The sequence below is a fragment of the Manis pentadactyla genome, chromosome 1 (genome assembly GCF_030020395.1).
Source record: "Manis pentadactyla isolate mManPen7 chromosome 1, mManPen7.hap1, whole genome shotgun sequence".
NCBI lineage: Eukaryota > Metazoa > Chordata > Mammalia > Pholidota > Manidae > Manis > Manis pentadactyla.
This window is the reverse complement of record NC_080019.1, coordinates 25039417-25065010: the sequence shown is the minus strand read 5'-3', so window position 1 is coordinate 25065010 and position 25594 is coordinate 25039417. Positions and strand designations below refer to the sequence as shown.

At 38.8% G+C, this 25594-nt stretch overlaps 1 protein-coding gene across 4 annotated transcripts in view; it reads right to left on the bottom strand.

Moving 5' to 3' along the window:
* TMEM131L (transmembrane 131 like) overlaps positions 1–25594 on the bottom strand; it is a 173326-nt gene that overhangs the window by 65421 nt on the left and 82311 nt on the right. For 3 of the 4 annotated variants that reach the window (XM_036887733.2, XM_036887735.2, XM_036887737.2), the window contains exons 8-14: positions 5863–5940; positions 5514–5667; positions 3768–3826; positions 3312–3420; positions 1714–1807; positions 1065–1218; positions 404–574 (exon numbers count right to left, since the gene is read on the bottom strand). In XM_036887733.2, the coding sequence (XP_036743628.2) occupies positions 404–574; positions 1065–1218; positions 1714–1807; positions 3312–3420; positions 3768–3826; positions 5514–5667; positions 5863–5940 (819 nt within the window). The remainder of the gene's footprint in view (positions 1–403; positions 575–1064; positions 1219–1713; positions 1808–3311; positions 3421–3767; positions 3827–5513; positions 5668–5862; positions 5941–25594) is intronic. The other variant, XM_036887734.2, reaches the window with a different exon arrangement.

Below are 25594 nucleotides of genomic sequence, written 5' to 3'. Positions count from 1 at the left end.
ACTCAGAGTCACTTACCAAAGGTCTGAACAAAGCATTTACCACCTAATTTATCTGAAGTCATTCCAAGTATATACTAAAAGTTCAACTGTGTTTTCTATAGCTAGCACATTATTGCTCTACAAATTTTTGAAATAAATGAAAAAGAGACTAATCTACTTATAAAGCCTTATTTCATTCAAGAACCTCAAATTATTTTATGAAAAACAGAAACTTCTTCCAAATAAAGACTTCCATATCTAATTTACCATCAAAGATTGGCTGGTAATACCCTTCAATTTCTTAAATAGGTTTAAAGAACATGAGCTGAACTGAGTCAACAAAACCCAAGACCCATGAGATAAGTCAATAAAAAGAAAAAATATTTTGAAAATTATAATACATATATAGTGTTGTAAACAATACCTTGGCTGGTGCAGAGTAAATCTGTAGAGGTATTGCAAAAATGGCACCTATGTTTGTAGTCAAAAATACATTGGTGAATAGATTTATGGCAATGTCTTTAACAGCAAGTTTCAAAGAAAATATTTTCCAACAGCCTGGAGGTAGAAATAAAGGGCCAGTGAAATTCAGAATCTAAAAAGAAAAGAAGCAAGAGAAATTACTTTTCCTAAAATTTACTCAATTATTTCCAGATCAAAGATTGAAATAATTTTATATTAATGATGGTTTTAAGTTACAATTAATATGTTTTTAAATTTCACAAAAGTAATCTTGAAATTTTCATAGGGTGGTATTCTGAAAAAAACCTATCTTATCATGAACAAGGCTTATTTTTACTAAATGAAGTTTTTCGGTATAAATTATACAGTATAATGTTTTTAAATAATGGTAAAAGCAAATTTTCTAAAAGGATATATCCTGGTCCCTTTGAGCTCCCTAAATAATATTTTAAAAAAATAATAGAGCTATCCTAAAAGTAATTCTGAAAACATTAAAAGAAAAAACACCTGCCTTAAAAATTCTAAGTAAAAATTATATTTTATAAACATTTTTATTTCAAAGCATCTGGCTTTAAACAAAGCTTAAGATAGGCTAAAAACTTGGATAAAAATACCGTATGTACCTTAAAAATATGCTTGGTCTCCTTGGAAACAAACACATCACTGAACACAACACTACGGTCAAAATGATTGAGGTACCACACTGACCAAACTCCGGATGTGTTCTCATGAGTCTCTATGTGAAACTGGGTTGCAGAGGAGTCCATTCTAAAATACCTGTGAACACAAGACATGCATGCCATCAGCCCTGAGTGTGAGACAACCGTCAGCACTCGGAAGAGCCCCTAGCCGCAAAAGGAGGGCCATCAAAAACGCCATTGAATGAATGTTTGCACTGAATGAAACCACCTTAGATCAACCTCTTCAACCTTCATGCTCACAAGTGGAGCATCTGAAACCCAGATGGGAAGTGACCAGGCCAGGAGAGCTCACCGACGCTGCCAGGGCAAAACAGGACCCAAATGCATCTCCCATTTCTTATTCCAAACCTGCCCAGTGCCTAGAACCTATTTCATAACCTGAATCATTCAGCTTCTCCCTCCCCATTCTGCAAACAGCCCCTCTCCCTGCTTGTTGACAGTGTTAAATGCCCAGAAAGCAAGGCCAGAGACAGAGAATCATTCAAGTCTTATCATTTGTATTTTTAAATCATTTCTAGATGAAATAAACCCAAATATATGATTTATTTAAGGGAAAGTGGAATTAACCTACCCTTGAACCACAGGAGACGATAGACATGCTTTTAGTGTTGGAGTGTTTCTTATTTTCTTCACGTCTTCTTTAATCCCCCCATCACATGATGCAGCTGTGTGGAAATATAAAGAAATAAATGTGAGTATAAGTATCTTTACTTTCATTATGCCTAAACAAAAGCAAGATACATGTGTTACTAACTTATTATTTCACTTCTCTCTCTATGAAAATGGTGCCTCGGATTTAAATGGTAAGGTCCTTTCTCAGACATTCCTAGCTTTCTTCTTTACTGGCTCATTGTCAATTATCTATTGTGTCTACCTCTCTACTCCTCCCCTCCTTTAAACCGCCCTCTCATTTCTTCTTTGGTCTGCCAGAGATGATGAAAGGGAAAAGGAAGCTCAACAAAGAAGGATGAAGAGAAGAATGCAGAGGTGTTCGCAAGGAAGGAATACCGCTGCAACAGCAAGAAGCAGCTTCTCAGTCAAAGGTGGACTGTGCTTCCAAACACTGCGCATTTATCAAGACTCAGCTTTCCTCGAGCCAGGTCAAAAAACTAAATCACTGGCACTGAATTCTTAACTCTGATACTAATACCCAACTCTTTCTTTTAAAGTTCTATATACATGGTTCCAAAAACATCGAAACACTAAAAAATAAAACTGAAAGTAGAGTCTGCCTTTCACCCCTGACTTCCCAATTATCTGAAAGGAAACAACTGTTGGCAGATTCTAGAGCATCCTTCCAGGTGTTCCACGCATATACAAGCACATAGACACCCTTTTAAAAAAACCCAAATGTACACGTACTGCTCACATTACAAGTTCATGCGTGCTTTTTAATAGCTGTGGAGTGTATCCTCCTGCAGATGAACTACAATTTAAGCAGTTTCCTATCAATGGATGCTCACGTTATCTGTTGTCACAAATAATGCACATTTCTGTAGTTAACATTTTGAACACATATATGAGTGTAGATAAGCTCCTGAAAGTAGAAGTAAGGATTTAAGAGCATATATGTGCATTTTATATATTCATAAAGATTGCCAATTTTACCTCCAAAAAAACCCTGTATCAGTTTATACTATCAAAAATATGAGGCTTTTTTCCTAATCATTACCAACACAGAATATAAACAATTTGTTTGATCTTTATCCATCTAAGTAATAAACGATAACTCACTTGTTTTAATTAACATTTCTTTAAAACTAAGTGAGATGGTGCATGTTTTCATATGTTTAAAATCATCTGCATTTCTTTATAGAACTCTTTTTACTGTAAGTAAACCCCTAAAGCTAAGACAGGATCTACACTCCCGAGGCATTCACATTCTGCATCGCAGCTACAGCAGCTTAGACAGTGTCTCCATCTGGGAAAGCTGTGCCTCTGTCAAACACATTTACTTCCTTGGCTTTCAGACCACCAAGTTAAGCTTTAAACTCAAACTCTTATGTGTGTGGCAGAATTTAGTGGCATCAACAATCACTTTGACTTTCATGCTATCTCTTATTTCTGAAAACCTTGCCCAACCTGTAGTTGTGAGTCATTTCACAGAAAAAAAAAGTGCCATCATAACAAAAAATAAAAAGACAACCTCCAATATTTAAAAATCTGTACCTTTGCAAATAAAGGAGGCAATTTTTGTAAAGTTTGTTGTAGAAGTGGGTAGCAGTACTGGTTCAAACTGCAGAGATAGAGCGTCTCTCTGTGAGAAATGACGTACATCCTATAACAACAAACAACAAAATCCATGTTACCACTCTCAGTTTAGTGAATACTTATCCAGTTTGAATCAACTCCGTTAAAATGATCTGTTAAAATAACTAAAGAGTTCAGATTGGCATACACAGCAACCGCCCAGCAGATGTGTCTATAATACTATGAAGAGGGTGCTAACAACTTTTACCCAAATGCCGGTTTCAAGCAGGGCAAAAGGGGTTTAGTTTAAAGTAAAAGAGATAGGGACACGTACTTCTATAGCTGTTCCTGAAAAATCCTCATGTTCTAAAATTAAATACATACTTTTTAAGTTTAAGTTTTAAACTTATACTTTATGTAAGTATTTACAATTACCTGTATCCATATAAGGCTGTTTCCTGAATGTAATATATACATATTTACTGCCGAATCATCTATCCAAAAAGAATCAGAGCAAATAAGATTAAAACAAAAAGCCATCTCAGTCTCATACTTTACTACTTAAAATGTCACATTAAGCATTTCTATTTAACAAAGTAACTCATTTTTCAGCACTGCAATTGAAACTAGGAGCTATTTTCTCTTGGGTATTCTTTGAAGTCAGAAAAAAAAGGATCCTTACACAAAAGACTGATGTACCATATACACAATGGAATATTATTCAGCTATAAAAAGAAAAAAAATCCTGCCATTTGCAACAACATGGATGGATCTAGAGGGTATTATGCTCAGTGAAATACCCCAGGCAGAGAAAGATAAATACCATACGATTTCACTTATTTGTGGAACATAAAAACAAAGCAAACAGAAGGAACAAAACAGCAGTAGACACGTGGACACTGAGAGGGGACTAGTGGTTACCAAGGAGAAGGGATTGGGGCAGGTACAATGGGGAGGGGGATAAAAGGGCACAGTAATTCGCAATCACAATATAAGTTGATCATGGGGACTGCTGAACCACTGTGTTTGAAACCAAGATTGTATATCAATGATACTTTAATAATAATAATAATAATAAAGACTGATGTACCAACATAGGCTTAGCTAAATGAAGAAGAGCTACCAGCAGAGAAATTCTGAGCTTAGGGTCATACTCCCCCCTCAGGACGAAACTAACCAACTGGATGGCTTCAAATAAAGCTATGTTCTCTTGTTGATTCAACAGCCCCTCATTTCCTTATTTAGATGACCAACCTTGGGAAAAATGAAACCCTGAGATCGCAAAAGAGCCTTCCTTTTACCCTCACCAACAGCAGTGCTCCCCAGTGGGACAGGGGTCTTCTCTACACTGAGGTCTACCTGGCCATTCTGAGGATCACCAAAAACTATGAACCCAAGCACAGGAAAGCTCTCCCGCTAACCATCACTACTATAAACAATTCTGAGGACTGGAAAGTGAACTGTGTTTACACATTGCCGATATAAAACTATATTTGGATAACATTTCTTTCTCTGAATATGTGTGTGAATGTGTGTGTGTGCTCACACACACTTATGTACCAAAACAGTCTTGATAACCAATGGATAATACCAAACACTACAGTATAAATGCCATGGATCATGTAATGTGTGTCTCCTACAAAAGTTCTAAAAACTTAAACTGATGAACTAGGTTATTTCTGATAAGAAGGACACATATATTCCAAGATAAAAATTCATAGAAATGAACACTAAAATTCACACTACTCTAACTTGTCAGGTATCCAGGAAAAACCAGAATTCAATCAACTATTAAAAATACAAAACCCCATGATTTTATCAACTGAGCTTCAGCAAATCAGTAAAACTGGAAGAAGATATAGAAGACTACTTCACATACCTTGTGAATATTTATATTAGACTGTCATGCCTATTTAATTTGTTTACTATCTCCAGAACATAAAGAAAAATTATTCCCGAGCCAACTCAGAACAGTTAATTCTAAATTTAATTTATTCCAAAACAATACAGCCTTAAAGCAATTGCAGATTGAGAACCAGTTACTACTGTAATGTCTTAATAATGAAAACAAAAACTCTTTGTCTTGGAGTGCAATGATACAATCCACAAGTAAATGCTACATAATGACGTAGATTAATCCAAAATAGATTATGTGGGAAATTTTTAAAGATTCCATCTTACCTGAGGTCTCAGATTTATCTGTAGCTACATAAATAATAGAGAGATGATCTAACAAATCTTGTGTGTTTTCCTCAAATTCTTTCGAAGAGTTTTCCATTGTTACAATTATGCTCATCTTAAGCCGTAAAACATCATCTGATTCCAGGTAACAACTCTGAGATCAGAGGGATGGAAAAAAAGGAGAAACTCAAAAATCAAACAAACTCTATGATATGAAATTTTAGGAAAAGAAAAGCACTTTAGATAAAGTCATGTGTATTTCTGAGAACAGAATGTGCCATTTTATTTTTTATTGCTAAGCAGAGGCAGGAAGGAAATCACGGTGAAAATACTAATTTTTCTACTTTACCTTTAATTGCTGACACACTTTATTATGTAAACTGCATTCCAGTTGCACCTGTAAAAGGCTAGTATTAGTGGTTTCTGCCTAAAAGAAGAAAAAAGGAGGAAAAACTTAAAAGAAGCAAAAAGCTTGATCTAGTATTAATAGTAAACAATCTATCATTTATTCAGAAATGACACTTATTTATCCAGATATGACATTTATTCATTCATTTGTCCATTCAACAAAGATTCAAATATCTGCTGGATATTTGAGTAAATGCTGGATATTCTTCTATTTACTAGAAAGACACCAATGAAAAAAAGCAGAAAAATCTATTCGGTCACTGAGCTTACATTCTAATGAAAATCTTAAGTTCTCCCTTGGGCAACATGAAAATTCCTATTATGGCAATAAACAGATAAATATGTTCTAAATATATACAGGAACACTGTAGTTTGGTATTTCTTATGCTTTTTGAACATTTTGTTTCAACATAGAAGTCTACTTTTATTTTAAAGTAGGTTCACCCAGTAGTAGTTAATTAACTCATTTTGTCTGCCTTCCATCTGTAGAATGACCTTAGAAGGTATGATAGAACCACAGATCCAAATTCAACTGGCTATCATTTTTAGTATGTGGAAAAGCTATGGATGGGAGAGACAAAAGTATGTAAGTAGAATGCAGAACTTAGTGAAATTCAAAGACCTTGGCCACATGGGATGATATCAACATATCTTGGAGACAAAGAAATGTAAATGCCAATCCAGGGCTATAGCCATCTGGGTGTGAGGGTGGGGGCTGCATATGGTAAAGACACAGAAAAACTGAGTAATGCAGCATGTGAATCTAAAGGACCTCGGCTGTGAGATTCCTCCTTTGTCCAGTTTAAAGTGTCTGACATAGTGATTATAAAAAGACACACGGCTTGGCAGTCACAGTGAGAACACCAGGAAATTTCAGTAAGGTAAGAAGGCATTCCTGAAATCCTTGGCTGACTTAATTGGGGGTTAAGTGTTTATTCACTCCAGGAAGATTTACCATTAAGTAGAATCACCCCAATTATATTTAATGTGTTAGATTTATAAGATTTACCTGAGTTAGGTTATATAAAAACACTTTTAGCTACTTCAGGGGTCACTCAAGCAATTAAGTACAAAATAAATAAATAAAATAGATTACATTTTAAAATGCAGTAAAAATAGTTAAGGAGCTTAACCAAGCTTGTAAATGGGACCAAACATTAACCAAAGGTTCTTTTAAAAAGTGCTAGTATTTGCTAGACTTACATTGAATCATAACATGAGTAAACTCAACCTAAAATCTTAAGAACTAGATTTCTGAATTTGTTTTTCTGTAAACAAGTCCCACCACCAAACAGAAACAAAAAAAACCCCAGTTCACTGAAACGGCTTTAACCAAAGTTATAAATGACCTCCTCATATCCAACTCCAAAAGAAGCTTCTCATTTTAACCTTCTGCACCATTTAACACCGTTACTACTTGTCCTTGCCGTGGCTGTTCCCCTTCCTCTTGGGGTCCTCCCTGGCTGGTTCCTCCTCCTTCTACCCTCCAGATGTGAGGGCTATTTTGGATTCTGCCTTTGGCCCTCTTCACTCCCTTCCTAGGGGAGCTCTTTGACATGCTGATGCTGCACACATTTATCTCTCCAGCTCAGACCTCTCCGCACACCCATGTCCAACCAACACCTGAGCATCTGCCTGAACCCCTAGACATGCGAAGACACCAACTTTAGCCATGTGCCTTGTCTTAGCACCATCATTCATACAATTACTTAGGCCAGAAACCTGAGAAACAACTTCAGCTACTTACCTACCCTCCCCCAAATTAATCCAAAACCAAGTTATAATGATTGCACCTCCTCCACAGTAGTCCTTAAATCCATTTGCTTCTCTTCATCTGCTGCTTTCACCATAATGCCTACCAGTTGGTAAATGAAGAGAAGTGGGCACACAGCCACAAATGCTTGCTTGAAAAGGGCAAGCTTGAAACAGACAAGAAACTAAAAATCATAAACAATGGCTATAAAATAAGAGATGATATCAAAACCTGATACTTGGCATGTGTTTCTGATCTGAATCTTTCAAAAAAAAAGTTTAAAGAAAAACCCATATCAACACTTTCAACATCTGTATGTGTAATTAAGTTTTTTATCTAAAATTTAACTATAGATGTTAACCTAATGAGGCAATTTTCTTCCCTAAAATATCTTTACAAAAATCAAGAGGTTAAAAGTTCAAAATTATGATTTTTGAACATGATTAAAAATCCCCACTGCACAGTGATTTGATGTGATTTGAAGCCCTATATTTTGTCATTCTTGGTAAATTAGTGGATGAATTTACACTTTACCACTTTAAGTAAGATGCTTCTATTAGTGCAAAGCATATGAAAAATAAACTACACTGCTTTCATCTGTTGCAGAACATATTTCAGAATTCCACAAGAGGGAGCTCTAGCACCTCCAAAGTGCCCAGGAGCACATCAGTTTTTCTCAGAAATTTCTACGTTTGTGTCCTTCTCAAAAAAGCAAGCCTATTGGAAGCTTGGCTGAAAGAAGGAAACCATAACCAAAACAGGAGCCACTTGGGGCAACCACACACACACACTGGGGTTACAAATTCTCCCTGAAGGCATCTGAGCACCCTTGTTATGACAGGAGGACATCCCCTTATCCAGGAGTGTGCCTGGGCAGATAGCAATAGGAAAACAAAAACCTACTTCTCTACTGTGAAACCTCCCACATTACTTTAACCAAATAGTTCATGATTTTATAGCTCAAAAATAAAATAATTCCTTAGTAGTTTTCACATAAAGTATACCACTTAGAAGATGGGAAGAAAATATGGTCTGGGAGGGTTAAATGACTTATCAAAGGTCCTAAGGTTAACTAGCGGAAAATCAGAAAAAAATAGCAGGTCTTTTAACACAAGTCAGCACTTCTAAGTAAATTAAAACAGACCAAGTCTAGTCCTCCTAGGTTTAAGACCCTAAAAATTCTTCAACATGGAAACATGTATTTAAAACCATACCAAGACATGGTGCAACTGTCAAAAAAAAATAGCAGTGTTAAAACTCCTTTTTGTAATGGCTTGTATTCACATGGTTTCATGGTAAAGGAGTATAAATCTAAGTAACTGCGTGTAGGAGAGATAAAAGACCACCTTCCTGTCCTTGCTAAGAAATTGGTCTTTGTATTCCCGGCCAGAGGCAGGTGTGATTTGCGGGGATGGTATGCAACTAAACAGGAAAGAAAATGATTGACTTAAAGTCTTAAGTCATTTTCGATAACTTTCATGAACAACAGTAAACCATATCCTAACAAAAATATATGAGAATCTGTAATACATTGATCCAGACAGAATGAACAAAAGACTTGAAATTATGACCTTCCCAGTAATGACCATACACAAAAACCTTTCATTTAGAAATACCTTGTAAAATATAAAAGAATTACTTGGCTAAATCCCAATCTTACATTCTACGTTTCTTAGACACTTTGCTCCCTTTTCATAATTTCAAATGCTAAAGTTTAGAGGTCTTCATAAAGGTAAATCTCTTATGTCAACATGTGTATCGATAGGGACAGACCCTGTATAAGCCATGCGGCCATTCCAGCCAGTGACCCACACATACAGCACATTCTATGCAGGTACAATACATTCTATGCAGCAAATGATTCTGCATAAAACAGGCCCTTTTTTGGGTCCCTTCCACACAACACTCATGCTCTATAACCAAATTCCTAATGTAGTGTTTTCTGTGTAATGGCAGGCTCAGCTGAGTTACTGGTAGGCACTGTGGGTTGCTTGGCCTTTACCCTTATATTAAAAAGCAGTTATGTTTCAGCCCTCCCCATTACTACCACCATTACATAAATTTAATCACTAAAACAACATTTACCTATGTTGCCAGACCTACTCACTAAAATATCTGTAAAAACCCAGGAACTGAAATGAGTTTTGTTTTATTTTAAATGTAAAGGGTTTGAAGCATGTGTAGAGCATTTACCCTCACCCATATCTTCTTAGAAAAGGCAGCATTGCCAAGTGGCTTTGCAGTCAATACAGGTTCAAGATAAAACCCCAGCGTAAAAAACCATAGGGATATTCCCTCCCCTCCCCAAGACTCAAGCTTCCTCTTCTTTAAATGGAGTTCATGAGTTCGCCTCCATTACAGCATTAAATGAGATACACATGCCAACTGCAGGACACAGAGTAGGCCTGCAAAGGGGAGCATTACTACGTATATTTGTTCATTCACAATGAATGCAGCAAAATTAGTAAAGTTACACAGTAAATAAACTGAATGCTTCTGGAAAGCATTTTTCCCACATCAAAGTAGGAAATCCCTCTTCCCCATTCCTTTGGTTTCTAACAGAAGGGATTTTTTTTCTTAAGCACTTCAAAGTCTTCTGTCTTATTTCATATTTGGTTCAGAACCCAAGTAAAAAGTGTCCTTTATTGTACACCGCCCTCCACCCTCCTGAAATGTGCCAGCAACTCTGACAGACAAAAAGCAATTTGAAGAACAAATTAACACTTAGATATTGAGACCTTTGTTTGGCTGGATGATCAAGTGGCTCCATGGCCCGTGTTGTGCAACACCCTGGCTCTTAACTATTACAACCTGGGCTGGAAGTTTCAGGATGGCTGTGTGGGATTTTCACCTTGGTAGGTCATGCACCATATGGTGGCTCTATTCAAAGGCAAGCAGATATTTTTATACAATTGGATGCTGCTGGGTCTTAAGCAAATGGCAAGTAGATCCTGAAAGCCAGGCACTCAGGTCTTGAACCTGGGCCCAGGCTCGGCAAAAGTTCAGGCTTTATGTTGCAGGCAGCTGTAGCCTGACCCTGAGCAACGTGAGCACAGCTTTTACCTCACAGCTGGCATGGCCATGGCGAGGACTAGGCTAGGAAAGCAAGCTTGGTGTAGTGGAAACAGTAGGGCGCTTCCTCAAACAATTAAAAACAGGATTACCATATGATGCAGCAATTCCAATTCTAGGTATATGCCCCAAAATGAGAGCAAGGACCCACAGATATATGGACATCCATACTTACAGCAGCATTACGCACAGTGGTCAAAAGGTGGAAACAACCCAAAATCTATTGATGAATGAATGAACTAAGCAAGGTATATAGACACAAAGGGATGTTGATTCAGTTTGGAAAGGGAAGGAATTCTGACACGTGCTACCACATGGATGAAACTGGGAAACATTATGATAAGTGAAACAAACCAGACATAAACATGGGGCTAAAATGACAAATTTTACACTGTGTATATTTCACCAGTAGAAAAGAAAAAGAGAGAAGGGAGAAGGAAAAAGAAAAAGTGGTCCCAGTCGGGGCTCTCCTTAATTTAGAGAAAGCTTCCAGAGCTCTCTTTTTATAGCTGCTGCTTTTATAGCCAGATCTTGAAGAAACTGTTGAGTCCAACTCTAGGCAGGCAGTAGAGACAAGCTGCTCTGAAGTCTGTTCCTTTTTATGCATTAGCTTCACGACTAGAGTAGAAGCTGTGAAATTCATATGGTCCATGGACTCAAAAGTTCCTCCTTAACTCACTGCCTCTAAATTTAGCAATCATCTAAATGCTGTCACTTTTGATGTTCAAGAGCCAAAGTGATAGATACATAGACAGGTGGCAGATTTTCTAAATAAAGATACAATAAGAGTATCCTTATTCAGGAGATATACTCTGATCTTGGATTAAGTCAGAGAAGCAATCTTACAAAATCACTGCATGTACAAAGAAGGCAAACACGAAGGTCTGTCCTTGGCACAATCAGGCTTCCTCTGGAAATCAAAGAGGCGCTAGAAGGTTAGAGACACACGCGTTAGTCTTCCTATCAGGACAAGAGGAACAAAAACAAAAAAGGGAAGGCAGATTGATGAAGCGGGAAGAAGGGAGGCCTCCTCTTAGGAAAATGGCTGACATCCCAGGGAACTAGACAGAACTGGAATAGACAAGGAAACCTTCAAAGTCCAGTTAACAGACATAAAGAGAGATGGGCTAGCCTGGGCTCTAAGTGAAATGAAAGAGATACACCTTTGTGCTTATAGGAGCTTAAACAAATCCAACAAAGGAAGACGAGCGAGATCTCAGCAGACTGGAATTGCTCCCCAAAAAGGAACCAGGATTCAGTTCTTGGAACAACACAGAAGCACACTTCTAATGCCAGGTACAGAATCTATAGTAAGAGCAATTACTGTAGAAGACTAAGACAGCTATGGCCAGGGTTACACTGGACAGGCTTCTGAGGCAGAGACCAGGAAGATGAGAGCAGAATGCTCACAGCATTATCAGGTGGAGACATGTTAATCCCAACATGTTCGAGAACTTTATGGAACTAGGACTCAGTCTAGAAGAAAGCAAAGCAAGAGGAAACCCATTAAGGGGAACAGGCAGGACAAGATAGACTAACCCCAGACCTGATTTAGAGGTAGGTCTGATAGGAAAATATCGCCTCTGTTAAAAGTATCCAATACAGAGAAGAGAAGAGAAGATCTGTTTGAACAAGAGATGCTTTCAGCAGACCCTGACCGTAGTCATTTTATCTTTCTGGCTTTGAGAAAACTCACAAGAAACTATTGAAAGGAAAAAAATAGAGAGACCAAAAAGTAAAGGGAAGAGTGAAAAAATGAATGCACCAATTCCAGCAATCAATAGTAGCTTGCACGTGCTAAAGAAAGAAAGAGACCAATAAGAAAAGTTGGTTATATAGTGAGAAAATCAACTGAGCCTTCCTGATAGGATGTGGGGACAGGAAAAGATAGTCACATCCTGGAAGCATAGCCCATGACTGCAGAGAAAGAAGGGGCCCAACACAGGGCCAAGGTGCTATCCCCACTAGGCCCCATGCTACCAAAGTGCAAACAGTGGCTCCCCTCCAGAAATCTGCTGAGAACAAATGCTCCACTTGAGATTCAAGTGGGGTGAGAGGGGAGACTTCCCTCAGGACTAGGTTCTGGAAGCCTCCTGAGTCCATAGTTAGAGGCGAAGGAAACCAGAGTGTGCAATAGATCTCCACGTCCCTGACCACAGCCACTGCAGATGCTCCAGCCCTAAATAGAGCTTCCCCACATTCAGCCAGCAGTGCCAGAAACAAGGGCTCGGTGCAGACAGAAGAAAGACACGCTACTGACTCTACTGCCGCCACTGCCAAGTGCTGACTGAGGGACGGCCAAGCATCTCAGGTGCTGCTCCCTTAGAGAGCGTGGCATGCACAGGCAACTCCTCCCCGACCCCGAAGGTCCCAAATTAGTTTCCTAACCTGCAATCCCTCCCCATCGTTTACAATGGCACAAATGGAAGCTGAAACCAAGACGATGCTCTCTCAGTCCCCTATCCTTCTCTTAACAGGAAGTAACTGGGGAAGTTTTGCTTAGAATTAGTGCCTTGAGGCTGGGAAGAGGGGAGTGGTAGACAGAAGGTTGATAATCTGATATTCTTCTGTGTCTTATTAAGATTCTGGATTCAAGTGAGGCTCAAGAGAGACTCAGTACTGAACTACTGTAACCTCTGAAATTCTGGGCAAGCCACACACATTCTATCGGGAGGAAGCCCAGGCTGTAGCTGCCGAAGGCTCCCCAGCTGCACTCGGGCTTGGGGAACCTCTCTGGCTAGGACAAAAAGAGAAAGGGAAGGAGAGGGGAGAAGAAGGAACAAACTGGGGAGGACTTCAAATTCTTTATATGTTAACTCACAGGCCAAGATAATATGATATGGGACTACAGCAGGCTTCAACTTTCATGTCTTGCCAGAGGACTGAATCTCTGAATTTTAAAGTTCTCTATGAATTGCATAATAGGAGAGACTTCATACTCAAAATGTGTTCTTTAAGTGATGAGTGCAGTTTAGTTATGTGCCAAGTACTAGTTACATCTAAGCTATTTACATGTATTAAAGTATTCAATAGCTACAGCAGTCCTGGGAGGTAGGGCTAGTATTACCTTTCTGATAGGTGAACGGGGACACAAGGTTAGGTACCTTGGCCAAGGTCTCTCAGAACCAAGATTTTCTCCCAGCTGCTCAGGGTTTAGAATTCACCTTCTTATTCACTAAACTATGCATCTCTATGGGAGCGTCCTTACATGGCTGGTATTTTTTTATTGGAGTATTTTAACTCTTATTTGACCCCACCGCAAAAAAAAAGCTCTGATAAGCTGTATAGTTTATTAGACTTGAAAAGCATTGGGGATGGGAAACAGATGAGAACATGAACTTTCAACCTTGGGTAATAGTGTGGCTTTGGAACAGGTTATTAATGAATTATTCTAACCCACCTTAGAGCTTTCTAGGGGTAAACTCAGCAGTGCTCCCCAGCAGTCCAAGGAGGATCAACAAAAGCAGGGGCTTTGGTTCCGATGGGAGGAGAAGCGGACTCCAGAAGACTGGGGCAAGCCGCTGGAAGTGGCCAATCGCCCGGTCTGAGAGGGAGGGCCCCAGGCTTGCTAACAGGTCAGCGCAGTGGGTCAGGCCTGGTATAAGGGGAGGATTCTCTTTCCCTAATGACTCCTGTCCTTTTGCCCCAGCCCTTCACCCCCACCCACAGAGGCAGAGGGAGTTGCCTGGTGGTGGGTCCCCTGTGGCGAGCAGCAGAGAGGAGAGGACGGTGGGGGTTATCCAACCAGCTGGTTTCTTTTCTCTTCCTCTCTATGCCCTGGGGAGGGATGTCCTTCAGACTCAAGCCTCCCTCCCAGCGGGCCTCCCCAGCCGACCCTGCAGCGAAGGGGTAGGACCTCTCGTGCTCTCACCTCAGCTAATGTAGGAGAACGGGACTTATCAATAACACAAAGGTGGCATTTTAGTTCTCTAGCTCCTGATTCTCATATATCCACTAGTTCAGATCTCAGCCAGGAAGAGAGATTATTTATTGGGCATCTTCAAGTGCTACAACAGAAGTTTCTAGAATATTCTAACATAATGAATGTTTGAAAGAAGTCAAAAAAGATTCACGTCCCATAACTTCTTAAGTAGCTAAGATCATAATGTCTTCCTTTTTAAAAATCATCTGTTCAATCATCAAGCATTTATTTACTACCCATTATAGGACCAGACTGTGCCAGGGGATAAGAAAACAAATATTAAGATATGATTCCTGCTCTTAAGGAGCTTATAATCTTAGCAAAAGAAAACACATCCATAGAAACAAAAGCTCTTGAGTGCTGTAATTGCTACTATAGAGCTCTCTCAGGGTTTTTCAGGAAGGACCTAATTAATTCTTCTGGGAGACAAAAAAGAGACAAAGCAAGAAGTGAGTTAAAAGAAGGACTATGAAACTGTCCTAGAACACTGTTCTGATTGGATAAGAGAGCAGAGATTTTAGAGAAGCAAATAGGGGAGATGGAGGGGAGGTTACTCCACTGGCTCTGCAAATAAAGAGGGAAAAGGGAAAAAGAAACAGCCCCCAACACATCTAGGTCTCGCTCCCTCTTGTCTTTACCACGCTCCTCCCTCCCACCCTCCCTCCCTTCACCCACCAACCCTGCCTCCGCATCCCAAGTTCCCACTCCACTGAATCATTTCCACTTGAGGATCCAATGAAAAAAAGAAAATCTAAGCAATCTCCATGCTTTTAAAGACTATATTCGGAGGTAGGAAGCGGAAAAGTAGGTAATGGCATATATTTATCTAATATGTAGTAATACATTCCGGAGTCTGATGGCCTCCCATTTTTATGTAAAAAATATCAAACAACATTTATCGTGCAAATAAATGTTTTAAATACATTACTGATTACAAACAGATTTGTAGTTCTCAGTATCATACTCAGAAAATCTGCTTATTTCACTGAGCTAAGTAAGACAGTCAAGAAAACAGGACGCTGTAGAGGCCTTCAGTCTTTCCCTTTTCTCTATTTTCTACCTCCAAATTCTAGGTCAGACTTGTGCAACTTATTTGTTAGTGAGAAATCTGCCCTTTTCTCTTTGGTCAAACTGTACAAGAAAACACTTTCCTCTTCCCCTCCCTGCCCTGATTTTACAGCCTCACTTTCAGATTGCCACATTCAACTGACGGATCAGCACCCAGCACCTCGGGAGGCAAGTCGCAGGAAAGCAACCTGACCCTCCCGCCACTGGCAGGCACAGCTCCACCCAGGCCTGGCAGTGCGGCCCTGGCCCAACACCTGTCCGGGCCAGGCAGGCACAAGGGCCTGACATCACACTCCAAAAGCAAACGCTGTGCCAGTCTTAAAAGGTTAGGAACTCCTGGTCTGACATGTATTAGATATAACACAGAATACCCAGAAATAATCTCTCCTTTACACAATGATACTGTGGCAGAGAGAACCTCTCATCTTGCACACACACACTCTCAGAAGAAAAAAAAACACTGATCCGAGATGACAGAACAGTCAACAATCCCGGGTTTCTTTTCTAACATAGGGGATGCTGAGTCTGACTGTGGTCTTGTGGCTTCCTTCCAATTTTTCACTTCCCTGGTTCCCTGTGTTTTCTAGTAATTGCATTATAATTTCTTACACTCACCATCTCCCTTTGAGACGATTCAATAATATGATACCATGTGAGAACATACACACACTCCCCTTTATGGGGTGGGAATTTGTATTAGGGGTTTTCCTGTAACTTGAAAACCTCTCTGGGTTTCCTGTGTTGCATTATTCCATTTTTAACAATAAACATTATTTTACAATGATTCTAATAATGGTAAGTTCTTTTAAATCTCTGAGACAAGTCTATTGCTGTAACGACCCTATATGCCAGATTCTGAGACAATACCAATTTCAAATATTGTTTTGCTCAAATAAATCACTGAAACACTCTTCAAATCTCAATTGTTTATCCAAAATGGCACTGAAGAAAACATTAAAAAATAAATTCTCTTACTTTTTCTAAGCCTAACACAACTATGTTTACATGTTATATCCCACCATTTATTTTATAGTTACAATCATATAGTCTAGCTTATATTCTACCATTCACTTGTCAGATATACTGACTTCAGCATTGTAAGTGGTGGAAGGAACTGCTTAATACTCTACTATTTTGATAAAGGCAGATTTATGAAATCCTTTTTCTACTGTTGAGACTTTAACTGCTTCTACTGTTTTTTGCCATTATAAAAATGATGCAAGAAAACACATTTATTTGTATGTATTTCTCTAGAATCATGAATTACTGAGTCAATGGATATGAAATTCATTATGACACTCCATACACATATGGAAAATTTTTAAGGCACGCTGAACCGTCTCTGCTCTCAACCTCCACCAAGTAACTTAAACTCTAAGTCCACTCTACAAGTTCTAAAATAAGAATATTGCCACCTGTCCTGGTAGTAAATCTACTGAAGGTTAAACGGGTTGATGCAGTGAAAAGGTGAAGTCAGACGAGTCTGAGATGCCACAAGGGACAGACGTGCTATTTGGGGATCTAAGCTCGCTGCCCCACCTAGCTGTTGAAAACTCCGAGCACCCTCAGTGCACTACACAGTAAATTCATGTTGAGATTTAAAAAATGACAGAGAGACAGGCCCTGTCCCAGACAGCCTAGTGGAAGAGCAGGGAAGGGAGATGGCATGGAAGGCTTTGAACCGAGGGCCATGGGCTCCAGAGCACAGATGTGCCAGGAGCCCAGAGGCTCCGGAGCTAGTGATGCCTGAACTTGACCTCCAAGGACAGAACTGGAGTGATAATGAGAGTTCAAAGGAGTAAAAGTTTCTGATGGTAAGCCCATTTTCAAAAGGGATGGCATATTCTGGCAATGAAGAGAGGTTTATGAGGGCAGAGGTGAGAGAGAGGAATGGGGGAACTCTGGGCCCCAGGTGAGGAAAGGCCGGGACACCAAGGTGCTTGGACTCTGCCTGCACCCCACGGGGGACCCAGCTAAGACGGTGAGCAGGGAAATACTGAGCAGTTTTGTTGAAGACGACATCACCAGCAGCGGTGTGACACATGGCCTGGAGCGGAGAAAGCGGGGGAAAGAGTCCAGATGCCAAGGGACAGCAGGACTGCAACAAAAGCTGCTGTTCTCACCAGTGACGGCTCGGCTGCTGGAAGTCATTCCACAGCCCAAACAAATGACAAAGGACTCAATGGAAAGGGTTAAAAAGTAAAAAGCAATATGAAGTCCTCACGTCTCTCCCTACTTCCTTCCCAAGAGCAGACACATATGCGCAGCAGAGACTGAAATGCACACACCCTCCTGTCCACTGAACCAGCAACTGCTATAAAACACCGGGCTGGCAAGAATTTAGATGCAAGATGAATCACACCAACACTCTTGTTTTCAGAAGAGAGTTGGCCACTTGATCTGATTCAGCTAACCAGGAAAAATGCAAATGTCAGATACAAATGGGTAATAGACACAAACAAAAAAGCCTGAAAGGAACCCAGACTACAAAAATGAGATGACATTTATTTGCTGGCACCCTAGTTCATTTCACAAGATGGACAGATATTTCATTATTTCAAAAAAAACAACTGGGATCTTAAACTTAGGATTCATATTAAGAGGGCAGAAGCAGTCATGATCTATATGATAGTATGAATATTAACACTGTTTTCCCCATTAGTAGAAATAAGAGAAAATAGAATGGGCTAATTGTATTTTATTTTTCCTTCATATATGCTCTTCTAGAAAAGGAGGGCAAAAATACCAAATAATGCCCTTTTTCAGAGGGCTTTAATAGTTACACTCCATGATTTGAGGTTAAGCTCTGTACCAGGTGCTTTACAGGTATTCATTTAACATTTCCAACAATAGGCAGCATTGCTCGGCTGAAAGAGCATAGGCTTGGAAACATATAGACTGAGGTATAAAATCGGCTTTCTGACCTCATGCAAATAATTAATTTTTCCTCCAGTTTGTATCCCTAAAATAAATCCATGATTTTTCTGAGCATACTGTAAACTTGATCTGTGTCATAGCTATGTAAATCTTTTAACAGCTTGGGAGAGAACAAGACCAACAGCATGTCCAACATGAAATAACTTGTAGTAAGTTGCAAGGATAAACAAGCCACCAAGGTGTTCTGATCACACAAAGTTTCTGGTTGCTATCTTATGAAACAATTCTCAAGCAAGTATAAGAAAAGGCCAGTGACCATACCCAGTATCGGAAAATCTCAATACAGCCAGCTAATTTCAGTGAAAAGCACCCTATGACCTCCATCAATACTCACTTCTTCATATAGTTACAAACAGTTTATAAGGATGTGAAGAAAAGGAAACCCTTGTACACAGTTGGTGGGAATGTAAATTGGTGCAGCCACTATGGAAAAAACTCCACTGTGGAGGTTCTCAAAAAAATTAAAAATAGAGCCTACCCTACGATCCAGAAATTCCACTGCTGGGTATTTCCCAAAGGAAATCAAAGCACTAGCTTGAAAAGTATCTGCACCCCATGTTCACTGCAGCATTATTTATCATAGTCAAGATGTGGAAATGACCTAAGTAACCATAAAGAGATAAAGGGATAAAGAAGATGTGGTGCGTAGATACAGTGGAATACTACTCAGCCATAAAAAGAAGGAAATCCTGCTGTTATGCAACAACAAAGATGGACCTTGGGGGCACTATGTTAGGTAAAATAAGTCAGACAGAAGAAGACAAATACCATGTGATCTCACTTATTTGTGGAGTCTAAAAATTAAAACCAAACTTACAGATAGAGAGAACAGGCTGGTGGCTGCCAGAGGTAGGGATGCAGGGTGGGTGAAATGGGTGATGGTGGTCAAAAGGTACAAATTTTTAGTTATCAAGTAGTAGATCCTGGTGTTATAATGTACAGCACAGGGGAAAAACAATTCATACTCTTGCAACTTAACCTGAAGGTGTGAGAATGCCCCTTGTGTAGCCCTAGCTCCCCCTTAATGACATTATTATATACCTTTTTCTGGCAATCTCTCTAAAGTCTCCTTACAACAATGTATATTTTTGTGCTTTACAATTTTACTTGATTTTTCCTGTTATTCTCTGGATGTATGAGAATAACAACTTCCATGTATTTATGCCTATTCGTATTAACTGAGCACCTACAAGGTACTGGTCAGTGAACAAAATGAAGATCTCTGCCCCACAGAGCTGCTGTTCAGTGGGACACTGGCCTGACCGGCTTTCATCCTGAGCACTTAGGTGCTGAGCAGGCACTGTTCGGCAGCATCAGCCTCCAACCATCCCGGTTCGTGGCCAGAACCCAGTGCAGCTTCTTTATGTCTCAGTTAGAGGGGAAATAACTGTGTAAGTATTTCGGGTCCTGTATCTCACAGCACTGCACAAAGGGACACACCTGTGTCCTGACTGTTTCAGATTTAATTTCTCATGATGGAGTTTTGTTGCGCTTGCAGCAGCAAAATATCTGGTGTCTGCTGTGATCATTCTGACAACTCAAGTTTCTTTCAAATTTTCAAACAGTAGCTTATGGCCATCTTAAAAATCCTTAGGGAGCACATCACGCACATCTGCCATTTTTGGATGCATGCTCATAGTTATACAAAATATCCTGCTGTTTCTCCTTCTCTGATCAGCATTTCACAGCTTGGGAGAGGTGAGCAGCACTGCACATTTTGGAGTCTTCACAGTCCACACCATTTATACTTGGGCATTCTCCAGGGCAAGTCTTTTTAATGTTTAGGCCGGATAACTTTTTTTAAAGACTCAGTGAATTATACTAAAATCCAACTCTATAAGACCCATAAGTAAGGTAGGCCTGAACACATTAAAGAAACTATACTTTTCACCCATTCACACAAAAAAGTCTAAAAATTATGTGGCCCTATCATTTGAGTGAAAATACTTCTGAACTGTTATTATCACCACAGTCTTGACTTTCTTGTAATGATCCAATGGATTCACATAAAGCAAAACTATTTCTACTCTCAACTTCAAACTTTATTTCTAAACAAAATATAGGCACAGTTTTGTGCAACACAGAGAAGACAAGTAGTGATTTTACAGCATCTTACTATGCTGATGGACAGTGACTGTGAAGGGGTATGTGGGGGAGACTTGGTGAGGGGGGGAGTCTAGTAAACATAATGTTCTTCATGTAATTGTAGATTGATACCAAAATAAAATAAAATAAAATAAATATATATATAGGCACAGTTTTGTTTTATTGCGCTTTACTTTATGGCACTTCACAGACACTATGTTTTTTGCAAATTGAAGGTCTGTGGCAGTTTTGCACTCAGCAAATCTATCAGAACTATTTTTCTAACAGCAGTTGCTCAGTTCATGTCTCTGTGTCACATTTGGGTAATTATCACAATAGTTCACTAACTTATATTCAAAGTATGACAGGTTTTTCATTATTAGTATATACATCACGGTGATCTGTCATCAGTGATCTTTGATGTTACAATTTTAATTGTTCTGGGATGCCATAAACAGTGCCCATATAAGATGGTAAACAATTGATAAATGTATGTGTTCTGATTGCTCCACCATTCACCATTACCCCATCTCTCTCCCTGAGCTTCTCTATTCCCTAAGACACAATGATATTAAAATTAGGCCAATTAATAACCCTACAATCGCCTCTAAGTGTTTAAGTGAAAGGAAGAGTAAAACTGATCTTTCGCTTTAAATCAAAAGCTAAATGACTAAGCTTAGTGAGGGAGGCATGTAGAAAGCAGAGATAACCAAAAGCTAGGCCTCTTGTGCCAAACAGTCAAGTCACGAATGCAAAGGAAAAGTCATTGAAGGAAATGAGAAGTGCCACTCCAGTGAACACATGAATGGTAGGAAATCAAAACAGCCTTATTGCTGATCGGGAGAAACTTTGCAAGGTCTGGATAGAAGATCAAACCAGGCACAATATTCCCTTAAGCCAAAGCCTAATATACAGCAAAGCCCTAAATCCCTTCAATTCTATAATTTCTCTGAGAGACGTGTGGAAGCTGCAGAAGAAAAGTTTGCAGCTAAGAAAGGTTGGTTCGTGAGGTTTAGGGAAAGAAGCCATCTCCGTAACATAAAAGTGCAGGTGAAGAAGCAAGTGTAGAAGCTACAGCAAGTTATCCAGACGATTAGCTAAGATATTTAATGAATGTGGCTACCCCAAACAACAGATTTTCAATATAGATGAAACAGCCTTATCTTGGAAGAAGATGCCATCAAGGACTTTCATAGCTAAAAAGAAGTCAATTCCTGGCTTTAAAGCTTCAAAGCTACTTCTAGATCTACTCTGCCAGTGCTCCTTCAATAGAACAAAGCCTGGATGATAGCACATCTGTTTACAACATGGTTTACTGAATATCTTAAACCCACTATTGAGAACTATTGCTCAGAAAAAAAGATTGCTTTTGCAATATAACTCTCATTGACAATGTACCGAGTCACCAAAGAGCTCTGATAGAGATGGAAAATGAGATTGTTGTTTTCACGCCCACTAACAAACATCATTTACAGCTCATAGACCAAGGAGTAATTTCCATTCTCAAGTCTTAATTATTTAAGAAATACATTTTGTAAGGCTTTAGCTGACATAGATACTGATTCCTCTGATGGTTCTAGGCAAGGTAAATTGAAAACCTTCTGGAAAGGATTTACCATTCTAGATGCCATTAAGAAAATTCATAATTCATTGGAAGAGGTCAAAATGCCAACATCAGCAAAGATCTGGAAGAAGTTGATTCCAACCCTCATGAATGACTTTGAGGGGTTCAAGACTTCAGGGGAGGAACTGCAAATGTGGTGGAAAGGGCAAGAGAACTAGAATTAGTGGGGCCTGAAGATGTGACTGAATTGCTACAATCTCACGTTAAAACTTGAATGGATGAGTTGCTCCTTATGCATGAGCAAAGAAAGTGGTTTTGAGATGGAATCTTCTCCTTGTGAAGATGCTACGAACATTGTTAAAATGACAACAAAGGATTTAGAATATTCCATAAACTTAGTCAATAAAGCAGTGGGTAGGGTTTGAGAGGACTGACTCTAATTTTGAAAGAAGTTTTACTGTGGGTAAAATGCTATCAAACAGCAGTGCATGATACAGAGAAATTGCTCATGAAAGGGTACATCAATGTGGCAGACTTCATTGTTTAATTTTCACAAATTGCGACAGTCACCCTAGCCTTTAGCAACAACACCCTGATTAGTCAGCAGCCATCAACATCAAGGCAATACCCTTCACTAGCAAAAAAATTACAACTCGCTAAAAACTAAGATGATGATTAGCATTTTTTAGCAACAGAGTATTTTTTAATTAAGGTATGCATTTTCTTAGACATAACGCTACTGCACATTTTATAGACTACAGTATAGTGGGCACAAAACTTTTATATGTACTAGGAAACAAAAAAATTCATTTGACTCACTTTATTGCAATATTCACTTTACTGTGGTGGTCTGGAAACTAAACCAGTAATATCTGAGGTATGCCTGTAAAGTTATTTCTCTTCATGTGATTTAAGGAGATAAGTCAACACCTATTAACTTCTGCCTAAACCTTCTCACTCCTGGCTTTCTACCAGATACATATAACTTCCAGCTCTAATTGAGAAGAGGTGACTCTGAGTACTATCGTATCCTCTGTCCTTTTTTGAGGTGAGCTGACCTGAACTCAGCACCCACCCCAGATGATGGGTTCTTGATCAAAAACATGAACTAGAAAGCTTGGGATAGATAGGGTATCAAAATAAAGATATTCCTCTCTGATAAAAAAAATCATTGGCAATCCTATAGCCATTTCAAACACTATACAAACACATAGATGTATGTGGTTTAAATGCAGAAACTTCAAGGTTTTCTTCTGAGGAATGCCATAATTATTTCTTAAGTCTGAATTTTGAAGGTTTTTAAGTATCATAAGCCTTGAAAACTGCTTTAAAATTCCTTTTTCTGAATCATAGTAAAAATAAAAGGAATTAAAATAATTGCCTTTTAAGAGATGTTTGTTTGATATTTAGATCTTTAAATACTGGTTTCTAACAAAAGATTAGCCAAACAATTTGAGTTTTATCTAAAAACTGAAATGTATATTATCATATCACAGAAGTAGTACACCAGGTTGTGTTTACTTATTTATCATTTATCCAAACAATCAAGAAGTGATGTTCAGTAACTATTTGTCAACTGACCAATGTGGGGAGAACTACGCCCAGCAGGGGCAGCCTTAGGAAGTTACTTAGGTACAGATCCCAGTATACCTGAGAAATGAAGGAGAGAATCTACAACTGGGACTGGAGCCAAAGCAAAGAAAGTCACCAAGGATGCCAAAGCAAGACAATAGGTAAAGAACTGTCTTTTCAACAACTGGTACTAGAACTACTGGTGGGCCACATGCAAAAGAATAAATTCAGATACCTTGTTCATACTCTACACTAAAATGAAGTCAAAATGGGTCAATGACCTAATAAAGAGATAAACTTGAAAACTCTTAGAAGAAAACATAAGAGGTAAATCCTAGTAGAGTTGGACTTTTTCATATATGACACTGAAAGTATAAGTGACAAAAAGAAAAAATAAGTAAACTGGACTTCATCAAAATTGAAAGCATTTGTGCTTCAAAGGACATGATCAAGAATATGAAAAGACAGGAGAGACCAAAAAGAAAAAAATTAAGACAACCAACAAAATGGAAGAAAATATTTGAAAATCAAATCACATACCTGATAGAGGTCTATTAGCTAGAATATATAAAGGATCCTTAATGTCAACAATAAAAAGACAACCATATTTAAAAATGGGCAAAAGAGTTCAATAGACACTTCTCCAGGGAAGATACAAATGACTAATACACACATGAAAAGGTGTTCAAAGTCATCAGTCATTAGGGAAATGTAAATCAAAACCACAATGAACTACCACTTCACACTCAATAGGATGATTATTAAAAACAAAAACACAAAATAACAAATGTTGGTCAAGTTGTAGATAAACTGGAATCCTTATATTTCCTGATGAAACTGTAAAATAATACAACCATTTTAGAAAATAGTTTGACATAAAATGTCAAAATGTTAAACATATAATTACCATGTGACTCAGCAAATTTCCACTCCTATATATATACAGTCAAGAGAATAGGAAACATATATCCACACAAATTTGTACATGAATATTCATAACAACATTGTTGGTAATAGCCAAAAAGTAGAAACAACTCAAAAGTCCAGATTGATAAATGGTTAAACAAAACGTGGTATGTCCATACAATGGCTTATTATTTGGCAATAAAAAGGAATAAAAGACTGACATGGATGAAGTTTGAAAATATTCTTCTAAGTAAAAGAAGACAACCCCAAAAGACTACAAATTTCATTTACATGAAATGTTCAGAATGTACAGAAATCTACAGAAAGAGAAATGAGAGTAGTGGTTGCAAGGAACTGGGGCCATGAACTGTTACTAAAATTTGATAGTGGTGTTGGTTGCACAACTCTGTGAATATACTAAAAACCACTGAACCATACATTTTAAATGGGTGAATTTTGTAGTATGCGAATTATAACTCAAAGCTGTTAAAAATAAATTAAAATGCAAAAAAAAAGAAAGAAACTGAACTGTGGAACTATGAAGAGCTCGGTATCAACTAAAGCAGGAACAAAGACCAAGAAAAGCTAAGTCACCACCAAGGTGAGCCACAGAGCAGGAAGCAACAGAAACCACTCTTGTGAGGAGAGCTATAGATCTACCTGAGGGCCCGCACTTTACTCAGCCAGTGTTCACTGGGCCCCTCCTACTCCAGGCCCTGGGCTGGGCACAGGGAATGCCCTGGAGAGCCAAATCAATAGGCCCTGCTTCCCTGGGGCATGACTTGCATGGAGGG